At 34.5% G+C, this 11,490-nt stretch overlaps 2 protein-coding genes across 2 annotated transcripts; one reads left to right on the forward strand and one right to left on the reverse strand.

The window, feature by feature from the left end:
• Positions 1-4,015: 4,015 nt before the first annotated feature.
• On the forward strand, positions 4,016-4,390 carry LOC139848900 (putative syntaxin-24). Its single transcript, XM_071838581.1, has one exon. It carries the CDS (start codon positions 4,016-4,018, stop codon positions 4,388-4,390), a length of 375 nt encoding a protein of 124 aa, XP_071694682.1.
• Positions 4,391-6,573: 2,183 nt separating this feature from the next.
• LOC139848231 (defective in cullin neddylation protein AAR3-like) lies at positions 6,574-9,661 on the reverse strand. Its single transcript, XM_071837959.1, has 9 exons — positions 9,350-9,661; positions 9,065-9,188; positions 8,921-8,972; positions 8,757-8,832; positions 8,572-8,654; positions 7,829-7,925; positions 7,196-7,241; positions 6,995-7,080; positions 6,574-6,907 (listed from the first exon to the last, which is right to left on the reverse strand). The coding sequence occupies exons 1-9, from the start codon at positions 9,402-9,404 to the stop codon at positions 6,621-6,623; spliced, it is 906 nt and encodes a 301-aa protein (XP_071694060.1). The 5' UTR covers positions 9,405-9,661; the 3' UTR covers positions 6,574-6,620.
• Between the last annotated feature and the right edge of the window lie 1,829 nt (positions 9,662-11,490).

An 11,490-nucleotide genomic window follows, 5' to 3' on the forward strand; every position in this document is an offset into this window, starting at 1 on the left:
ATGTAAACTTTCAAGCTTTTGTTTATGAAAAAATAAGTAGACCATAAGCTATATAAACTTAGATCTTACATAAGTTTTTGAAGTTATAACTAGAAAATTACACTTCTATGTTCTTGAAACTATAAAGTTAACCTTTAGTTCAAGAAAGTATGAGATCAAGGTTAACTAGTAACACTTGACCAACAACACAAGAATCATGAATTTAAAAGATGCAAGAAATGAAGAAATAAACTAAGTAAGCAAGTAACTAGTTCATTGTTGTTCATACTTTAAAGATTCAAGCCAAAGTCTTGATCTTTAAGAATGTAAACTTTTAAGTTTACAACATGAATTACAAGTATGAGTTTACAACACATGAACTTTAATCTGTTAAAACTTTAAAGGTAGAACATAAACTAGGAAGTTTTGTTCTTGTAAATACAAGATAAAATGAAGAATCAAACTAAAGAGTTTGGTTCTTAACAACAACAAACAACAACTAACAAAGTAAGTAATTTTAGCAACAACAAAGAACAAGTAACAAAGTAAGTAAATGATGATGATATGGATGTGATATAAATCGGTTTTTAAGAGGAGAAAGAAGAAGGAAAAAGCTCATGATACTTACAAACTTGAGAGAGAAAAGAGAGAAAGTTGCAAGTATTATTTGTGTGTGTGTGTGTGTGAGAAATGAGAAAACAAGTGAGTAAGTTATACAAAAAAAAAGTTTTTGAACTCCCTCTTCTCATGCCTAGCCGACGGTTTCAATCCAAAAACGGGGGAGGGAGTTGTCTACTAGTCTCATGCATGTAAAGGTTCAAAAGGTGGTTACAAGAGGTGTTTTCATGGGAATGAACAAGTAACTAGATTCCTTATGTATAAATCTAACTAGTTAAGCCATAAGTAATACTTACATGATAAGTTGGGCTAATGAGTCCATTAAGTATGTAGGGTGGGCTTCTAAGCCCACTAATCACTAATAAAAGCCCAAGTTCCATTAATTAACAAGTAAATCTAATTAAAGCCCAAGTAATTAACTAATAACCTTAGTTAATTAAAATGATTAATAAAATTAATCATGAATGTAAATAATATCTGAAAATATTATTCGTATAATGTACGTGTGTTACAAAGACGTTTCGGGCATTTAATGTCAAGTATGATAACATGTAAATGTATATAAACAATATATCCATTAAACACAAGTATTAATAATAAACATTAATAATTAATCATTGGAAAATCCAGGGTTGTTACATCGCGATAACGAATTACTTTTCTAGCCTCGTTATCCCAACAACGATAGCCCATTTCATCCGACCCGTAGCCTACGAAAATACACTTCTTTGACTTAGCTTCAAGCTTGTCTCTATCCGCATCTTTGGTCTTCACATAAGCATTACACCCAAAGATCCTAAGGTGATTATAACTCACCTTCTTACCTTGCCATTCTTCCTCGGGAATTCAGAAACCCAACGGTGTTGAGGGTCCCCTGTTTATCAAATAAGCCGCCGTATTAACCGCATCTGCCCAAAACATCTTAGGCAAACCGGCATGTAGTCTCATACTCTTGGCCCTTTCATTTAACGTACGATTCATACGTTCGGCGACCCCATTGTGTTGCGGTGTTTCCGGTACTGTTTTCAACATTCTAATACCGAGCTTTGCACAATGGTCTTTAAACTCAAGACTACCATATTCCCCTCCATTATCCGACTTCAAGCACTTGACTTTCAAATTAGTCTCATTTTCTACCATAGCTTTCCACTTCACAAAAGTATTAAATATATCGGATTTAGCTTTAAGAAAATAAATCCATACCTTTCGAGTGGAGTCGTCAATGAAGGTGACATAATAGCGAGAACCTCCATGTGATTCTACATTGGTTGGACTAAACACATCCGTATGAACGAGCTCCAATTTCTCCAACTTAGGTGCATTCCCTGATTTCCCAAAAGTCACCTTCTTTTGCTTCCCATATACACATGGTTCGCAAAACCCAAGTTCTACCTTTTTCAAATCCGGAATTCTCCTACTCGAAACAAGCATCTTCATACCCTTCTCACTCATATGCCCGAGTCTTCGGCGCCATAGAGTTGATTCGGACTCAACATTAACTGTAGCAACCACCGTATCTTCATCAAGCACTTCAACCATATAAAGAGTTCCCCTTTTATGTCCACGAGCCACTACACAACTACCCTTAACCACCTTCCATTGGCAGTTTTCAAAAGTAACCGCGTTACCTTCATCATCTAATTGACCAACCGAAATAAGTTTCCTTTTTAATTTAGAAATGTACCTTACGTTTTTCTAGGTCCAATTAGAGCCAAGAGTAGTCTTCAATACAACATCTCCAATGCCCTCTATATTGAGTTGTTTGTCGTCCGCCAATCTCACCTTGCCTTGATATGAACGGAAATTCTTCATCATGCTTTTGACATGAGTAGCATGAAACGAAGCTCCCGAATCCAAAATCCAAGACTCCATAGAATTTTCAACACTACATAAAAGTGCATCATCACTTTCTTCCGCAGTCAAGTTCACACCTTTCACCGGACCATTTTTACAATTCCTTTGAAAGTGTCCTTTTTGATTGCAAACCCAACAAACAGCTTCACTTCTATCTTTCGATGGATACCTCTTTTTAGACTTCTTTCTACCCTTCTTCTCACCGCGATCAAATTTCCTACCACGGTTGTCTGTACTTAACAAGGAACCGGATGTCGATTCCCCCGAGTTTCTCCTACGAGTATCTTCACCAAGAATCAAATCCCTTATTCCTTCAAACGCTAGCTTAGTAGTTCCCGTAGAGCTACTAACTGCGGTAACCGTACCCGACCAACTTTCCGGTAATGATGAAAGCAAGATTAGTGCTTTTAGTTCATCATCAAACTTAATCTCTACCGATTCAAGCTTTGAAACGATATTATTAAATTCATTGATATGATCCATTGCACTCGTACCTTCCTTCATCTTTGTATTGAACAATTGATGCATGAGAAATACCTTATTAGAAGCGGTAGGTTTTTCATACATGTTAGAGAGTGCTTTCAAGCAAGCAAACGTCGTCTTCTCATTCACAACGTTGTATGCAACGTTCTTAGCAAGTGAGAGACGAATAGCGCCCAAAGCTTGACGATCCAAAAGCGTCCAATCGGCATCGTTCATGCTTTCAGGCTTGGTTTCTAACAAGGGTTGGTGTAGCTTCTTTTGATACAAGTAATCTTCAATTTGCATCTTCCAAAAGCCAAAGTCTCTCCCATCGAATCGGTTGATTCTAAACTTCCCGTCGTCCGCCATCGTTCCCTTAACGAAACCTTGTGCTCTGATACCAGTTGTAAGGATATTAGGACCCAAAACAACGCAAGTGATTCAACAAGATCACTCACCGATAGTAATTCTACAAGATTACTAACCCACTTAATGAACGAAAGATTATAAATGCAAGAATGTAAATCGACACAAGAGATAACGTGGTTATATGCAATCGTTGTGATTGCTTTAGTTCACGGACCAACTAGAGAATGTATTTACTGAATATTTGTGGTGTGTTTACAATGAGTTACAAGAGGGTCTATTTATAGAATGATTTAAGGAGTAAGATAAAAACAATTCCTTGAAGCTTCATGTGAGTTTCCTGACAGCTTCATGGAGACTACATGTGAGTTTCCTGACAGCTTCGTGGAAGCTACATGTGAATTTCCTGACAACTTCGTGGAAGCTACATGTGAGTTTCCTAACAACTTCGTGGAAGCTACATGTGAGTTTCCTAACAACTTCGTGGAAGCTTCGTGTGAGTTTCCTGGAATCTTCCCTCTAATTGTTTAAAGTTCTCCATACTCCAACAATTTGAACAAATCAAGGTGCTGATCACTCTCACTCGATTCATGCTATCGCCAACAAACAACACGTTGTACTACTACGTTGCATAACAGTCGTTATCGGCCCAAAAGTTGACCGCCATGACGTCACTCTCACTCGATTCATGCTCTCGCCAACAAACAACACGTTGTACTACTGCGTTGCGGCTAACATGACCTTTAGAAACCCGTACTCAAAATTAGTCGATATACATTTTGATAAAATTGATGCCGACTTGATGTATCAAGGCCAGCGATTGGGGACGAAAGAGGTGTCGGGTATGTTTTCTTTACTGCCTAAGAACGAGAAAACAATTGGGAATGTGGTGTTAAGAGGCCAACGAGTTTTGCAATTGATTAATGGCGATGAGTACTTGGAATATGCATCGGAAAAAGAAAGTGGTGTTTATAAAATTGGTGTGAGGGTGAGAATCATGTTTTCGTCTAAAGCGATGTTGGTGAACGGGTTTCCACTCATGATTGAGGTTTTGTTTGATAATTTAGAGGTTCCATTGAATTTTGTAGGTGAGGTCTCATCTGCCATATGATATGTACGTATGAGGAATTACTAATTTTAGTAAGCCTTGATTTAATATTAGTTCTGAATGCAACTCTCTAAAGAGATTATTGTCTACGTATAAATAGTTTGGTTAACTTTTTGGTGTTTTGGATTTTTGTTGGTTATTAGTTGATATATATAATATTTATCTTGTGCCCAACACAAGAGAACAACATAATGGTATCTGGACGTTAATTTGTGTTTGAGAATTTGTAACTGATTGTGTGCACATGAACCAACAATAGTTGGCGAAAGACATCATTTGAACCGATCCAGGGTTGTTTTGTGGTAGTTTTTGCTGAATTTGAGCTGTTTAAGCTTCTGTTTAGAGTAGGAATGTTCATCGGTTTGGTTAAAACCGTTTAAACCGAAATTCAAGTCGAATCCAAGCCGAAAAATCCAAACCGAATTTGTAAAATGGTTTTCAGATCGACCGAAAACCGAATAAAAATTCGGTTTTCGATTCGCTTTTTTGATTTTGAAATTTCTAAATTTGGTTAACCAAAAACCGAATATAAAACCGAATTCGATTTAGACATTATTAAATAAATATATCAAGTTATTAATATTATTGTAAAATGTTTACTCGAATTTGAAATTGTATTTAAATTATTAATTCATATTTTTTCTAATTTCTTTCTTTTCACATTCTTATACATGTAGCCAGCTCAAATTGATTTTCTCTTGGTTATTGATTTTGTTTATTTTCTTGATATAATATGTATTGTATTATGAAATTTTATAAGCTTATTGTATTTTGTAAATTTGTATATGTACATTCGATTATATATATATTAGTTTAGTATGATATATTACAAAGTTAATATGATAATGTTTGTTCATCTCGTACGGAAAAAGTAAAAAAATGATTTTCAAAGTTAAATTCGGTTTTAACCGAAACCAAACCAAATTCAAATTCGGTTTTCGGTTTGGTTTCGGTTTCGGTTTTGATATTTGAATTAGCTTTCGGTTTGGTTTTCGGTTTTGATTATAAAGGTTTCAAAACCGAAAAAACCGAGCCTAATAATCCGAAAAACTGAAAACCGAACCGATGAACACCCCCTAGTTTAGAGCAGCAGGTAACAATAGAATGTCATGTCTTTGTGACTCAATTTGAAAGTTGTTTTATTCCGTTTAAAGATGTATCTTATTCTGTTAGAAAGCTTAACGAGTATACTTTCTAATGAAATAATCCTCAAGATCTAATTAAAAGTTTAAGTATATCAAATTACTATAGATAGATATCTATAGGTATGTAAGCTTTGTTGATTTCTGAAGTTTGTGGAAATCTAAAGTTGTGAACATGCTGGCCAAAATCACTGCTCTCTAGGATATGTCCTGAGAACCTCGAATCTGCATTGATTATTCAAAAGTCAATGTTACTAATGCAAAGAGCTTTCTAAAAATTGAAATGGAAAAACATTTAAATCCGTGGACATATACGCTAGCAAAATACTGGAACAAGAAGAAAGATTGGTGAGTAGTAGCTATGGGTGACAAAAGATCCGTGGATATATACACGGACGTTTGCAGAGAAGGAAGAGGGGAAGGACTGATGATCAAGGCAGCAGACGTGTTGAAGACGATAGAGAAATGCATCAAGACTTTCAAGTCATTTATCGACAGGTGATTAAACTCGTATTGACAGAAAAAAAAGTCAATAACTGAGGTGTAGAAAGATACTAATTTGAATTGATCCGAGGGGGAAGACAAGATGGTTGGTTGAGAAGAGAAGGCAAAAATAATGGAAGATGGCCAAAAGAAATTGATGATCAAAAGAGATAGATGACATAAAGATCAACAATGACAGAATCACACAGTTATTAAACGCTTTTTCGTATTAACTTCTATGCAACATCTTTCGTCTTTAATCTAATATTTCAAGATTATATTTCCCAGTTAACTGATAATCCTATAAGATCTAGCAGATAAATGACGTCAGTTTTCTTTGTGCACGTGTGACATAATCAATTACGTAGTACCATGAACTACAGAATAGAAAGATTTAATCATGTTTAGCCTATAGAGTGTAAATTGATATCCAAAAGATCTATGACATAAATAATGTTTTTCTGTTAACTGAGTATCAATTACACAATACACTACAAGATATTGAAGCTCAAACGAGCGACTCAAAAGCCAAACTTTTACAGAAAGGTAAAAAAAAAAAAAAAATAAATAAATAAATAAAAAATAAAAAAATAAAAAAGTATATAATCTTAGTGTGTATATGGAACTCGTGTTTCCCGATCAAACTGCAAATTAGACAAACTAGAAAAAATTTCCGCAAAACCTTTCGAAAGGCTGCCTTCTACAGCGCAAGCGGATTTAGATGAACCCAATTGGCTACTTTGTTTAATGTTCTCCATAGAATCATCATAAGTGGGATTTGTCACTAAATCAGTGTGCCTCCTCTTGCAAACTGTAATGGCATTAAATTTAGTGATATCTTGGTCTTGTAAATCCTCGCCCAACTTCCGTTTTACACCCGGAAAGATTTTCATACCTGCAACAACGAGAGAGAGAACGTTAACCGTCAGATCAGATATTGTTTCTCTAGACATGGGGCCCACTGCACCAGATAAATGCTTACCTGGTAGAGAATCATCAAAAACTGGTTGGGTTTCAGAATCAATGCAACTGCAACAAACCATACGGGCATCTTTAGTTCCATTAATCCTGTGTACCACAAAATGTAAAAACATTATAACCACTAAATGTAAATAATAAATATATAAATATAAATAAATAAAAACATTATAAGAAATGCTTAAGATATTGGAACGGGTTGCACCTGTACATATGTTCAACAAACTCATCAATCAGAACAGGCCAAGCTCCTGAAACAATGATTATAACAAAGGCTTTTAGTTTCAGTACTAAAAAAGGTATAAGCTTGTATCCCTAAGACTGTTTCTAACCCGTGGCGGTGACATCAAAGTCAAGTGATGTACTTTTTGGTGATGTGGCAAGGTCAAGAGATGAAGTTAAATAAAGGGGAGTGTCAAATTTGAGGTTAAATTTGTGAATGGGTGATGTGGTAAAATATTATTGGTAGTTGGGTATATAATTTATTAATTAATAATATATAAAAATATTTGAAAAAATCTGATTGGCTGAAACACATTTGACACACCCGTCAACTTATCAACTGACGCCCCGGGCGTCAAATTTTGACGCCGCGTTAGGGGCGTCAAGGGCGTCAAACAACTTGCCAACTGGGATGACGGGAGAAATCTGACGCCTGGTTAAAAACAGTCTAATGGGTACACTTAAAGGTAGCAAGTACTACCCATTTAAAGCAATTACCCAATCCGTTCATTTTTGCAAGCCTAGTATGTTAGGCGGTTAGTTATAAAGTGTGTATAATCAGTACATGAACGAAAGTGGTTTAAGATGAGGTGCAAACAAGTGTATATTTTAATACCTTCAGGATCATATCCCTCGAGATTTTCATGTACACAACGACTGAAAGCCAAAACTTGCACCCATGTGTCCTCAGAGATATTATGTCGCTGATTTTTCTACATGATAAACTTAAAATATTAGTTCATAAAATATTTAAAAGAAAATACTTTGGAGAATGAGGCGAAGAACTGGCATGTTTTGCATAACACGGCAGTGTCAGAACCAGGAACTTTTTCCACCGGGGGCGGAATTTTTTTTAAAAGCGTTCATATTTACTGTTATAAATTTTTCCTTCTATTGTTCCATGAAAATACAACATTTTGGGTCATGGGCTTTTGGGTTGGGGACAAAATACAACCCTTTGTGTCATGGGCTTTTGGATTGGGGGCAAAATACAACCTTTTGGGTCATGGGCTTTTGGGTTGGGGGCAAAATATAGAGGCTTTTGGGCAAAATACAACTTTTTTTCTTCAAAGTAAGAGTCGAACAATGAGAAAGATTGAGGCTTTTGGGTCATGGACTTTTGGGTTGGGGGCAAAATAATAAAAAAATCCAAGCTTTTAAGCTTAAAAATTTCTCCATAGACCCCGAAAACTTCTCCATAGACCAAGAAAGATGCATACAGGTATCCCATGTAGTTGAAAGCAAACTATATATCACCAGCTCAGATATTCATATTTAATTCTCAATTATCACATAATTCTAGTTTCTAATCCATAAAGATACAATTAACAAGTGCAATTGTTAGCAAGTAAAAAATACCTCAACAAAACTGCACCATTGATTGAGTAGTCTGAACCTTCCTGCTAGAACTAACTTCCATGCCATAATTGCCCTGCTTACACCTAAGAACAGTTAAAAAAAAAAAAAAAAAAAAAAAATCCAAGTTAAGTTTAGAAATTTGACCATATAAGTATATAACATGCTGTAATATAGATCAAACTTACTGATGCTTCTTTGACCATTCTCTCGGGATATGAAGAAGAGAAAATTATAGAATCGCGAGAACTCACATGAGTATCCCTGCAGGTTAAAAAAAAAATAAAAAATAAAGTTATCATAGTAACTACAAACTATGAATTCAAATAACAAGAAAAGGACCATGTCTCACCGTCAAATCAAGCTTCGACATGAGTATCGGAATATCTTCTAGTATCGGCATCCTGTTATGATATCCAACATAGTATCAATTATTCTTGAACCATATACTAATCAAAATATGCATGTAGATATATATAACTAAATGTATTCATACCTTTTATCCATCTTAGAGTCCACTAGTTGCAAAAGCTGAGATAAATCATCCCTGTGTAACTTCGCAATTTTCGAATCGTTTGCAGGTCTGTAACCATCAAATGCATACGCATCCGATGTGATCTCTACAAATAAAACCATATATAAATTTAACAATCACAGCAATTCAAACATCAATATAATATGGGAGAAATCAGAAAAAAGATTAATTTAACAGTCACAGCAATTCAAACATTATATTTGAATCTGGACATAAATAATTATAAAAAAGCATTAAAATAATTACCGCAATAGCGTCTATAAATCTGGAAGATATCGAGGGGAACTGAAGCAGCAGTCATCGAAATAAAGAGGATTGTGGTTTAGGGATTCGTTGATAAAACGAAACCCTAGACCACGAATTTATTTGAATATGAAATCAAATAGGACACACTGTGTTTGCGTTGTAGTTGCAGAAAGCAATTATTATGGAATTTACAAGAAAATTACATTAAAATAATGATTGGTGAGTAGCGTAAGGATCGGATTCATTATCATCCCGAATTTCAGGTTCAATAGTTCGTTCGTTCTTCCCCAAATTGTGAAACACGCAATTTTTTTAGGTGATATTTTATGATAATATTCAAATAAATCAGTTGAGATTCAGAGTATCAAAGTCTGACATGTCGCGCCACAATTATATGTGATTAATAAAAAAATTTAAAACAAAATTTTCAAATTCTTTTCTTTGAATTTTTTTTCCAATCACATGTGATTGGATTCGACATGCGGTAAATCACATGTGATTCTGCATGCCAATCACATGTGATTGTAAACCCCAATCACATGTAAGTCTGTATGTTAAATCCAATCACATGTGATTTTTATTTTTCAATCACATGTGATTGTATTTGACATGCAGAATCACATGTGATTCAGTTTTGCAATTACATGTGATTACATTTGACATGCTAAATTTTAAAGAAAACAAAATTCAAAAAAATATATTTATATTTTTTTAAAAATTTTTTCCTGAATTTTTTTTTCAATCACATGTGATTGTAGCACCACATGTCGCGTTCTGATTGGTCCGTTGAATTTCAAATAATTTATTGGATTCAAGGATTACAACTCGATATTTTATAATTGTTATGGTTAATTAAGTTAACGATCGTGAGAAAAGGGACTCGGTTTGCAAGAAATATGACTTAATTTGCAAGACTTTAAATGAAACAAGTAGAAAGTGTAAATATAAGTTAAAATTCCTTTTCTTAAATCTAGATGGCTCTTTCATTTTTCCCGAATGCTGAAAATTTCACGTATATGTGGCGATTTTTGAAGAAATATCAAGAAACCTTTGAATTTTCTTGATGCAAGTTAAATTGTGGATGCAATCAACCTTGTTATTACTTACGGGCACTAGAGGAACCTTAGGCCCCATTTGGCTCACGAAATTCAATGGATTCCGGTGGAATTGGAATTAAATTTAGACACGACGCGTGTCTAAATTTAATTTCAATTCCCCCATAATTTTATTGAATTACGTTAGCCAAACAGGGTCTTAGATTATCCTAGTTCATTATCAATTTGGGAGGTTTAGGGTTTTGTAACCCTAAACTTGAGGTATGACTAATTTGTACTTTTAAATCTGAAATATTAAAGTTAGATGATGTAGTTGTTGTTAGAAATGAGGTTCTTCACATAAATGAAATACTAATTTGATTTTTTGGGTTATGGTTTAGTGTCAAAGTTAGAGTGTAACGGCCCAATTTTCTGTAACATCCCGCCTTTTTCCGTTTATTTATTTAAAGTCAGTTATATGATTATAACATCTTCCGTTAAAACGCGTTTTAAAATAACTCGTTAAGGTAATACATGCACCCGCTTTAAACTTGAGGGACCAATTTTGCCAATTGACAAAAGGAGTGACTAGGTCAAAGAGTCAACTCCTTCCTCATCCATTCATTGTCCATTTCATTTTTCTTAATACTTTCAACTTTTCTCTCAAAACTCCAATTCAAAGATTCATCATCCATTTTCAAGTTAGCAATCAAACATCGAAACAAATTACATATTTGGAATCCTTGCATCTTCCTTTTCAATTCCATACCGATTTCATCAAGTTTGGGTAACTTTCTAAAATCACTAGATTCTTTGTTCTTGATGTTTTTAACTTATAAAAGTGTTAATTAGTGTCTATGGCTCAAGTCTAACATGAATATATGATTTGTATGCTCGTTCTAGTCATTTTGATGTAACTAGCTTAAACTTGAAATGAGTGTGTTTGATCTTGAGTTTTGGTTGATCATATGTTGTTAGATGTTAAAAGTGCATGTATTAAATGTGTTACTAGCATCACTAGCTTCAATTTGGTATGTAAGTTGACTTGGAAAAGCCTCATTAACATGATTAAGGATTTTATGATTGATTGTTAGGGTTTGGTGGCCT

Source organism: Rutidosis leptorrhynchoides, chromosome 5 (assembly GCF_046630445.1).
Source record: "Rutidosis leptorrhynchoides isolate AG116_Rl617_1_P2 chromosome 5, CSIRO_AGI_Rlap_v1, whole genome shotgun sequence".
Lineage (NCBI taxonomy): Eukaryota > Viridiplantae > Streptophyta > Magnoliopsida > Asterales > Asteraceae > Rutidosis > Rutidosis leptorrhynchoides.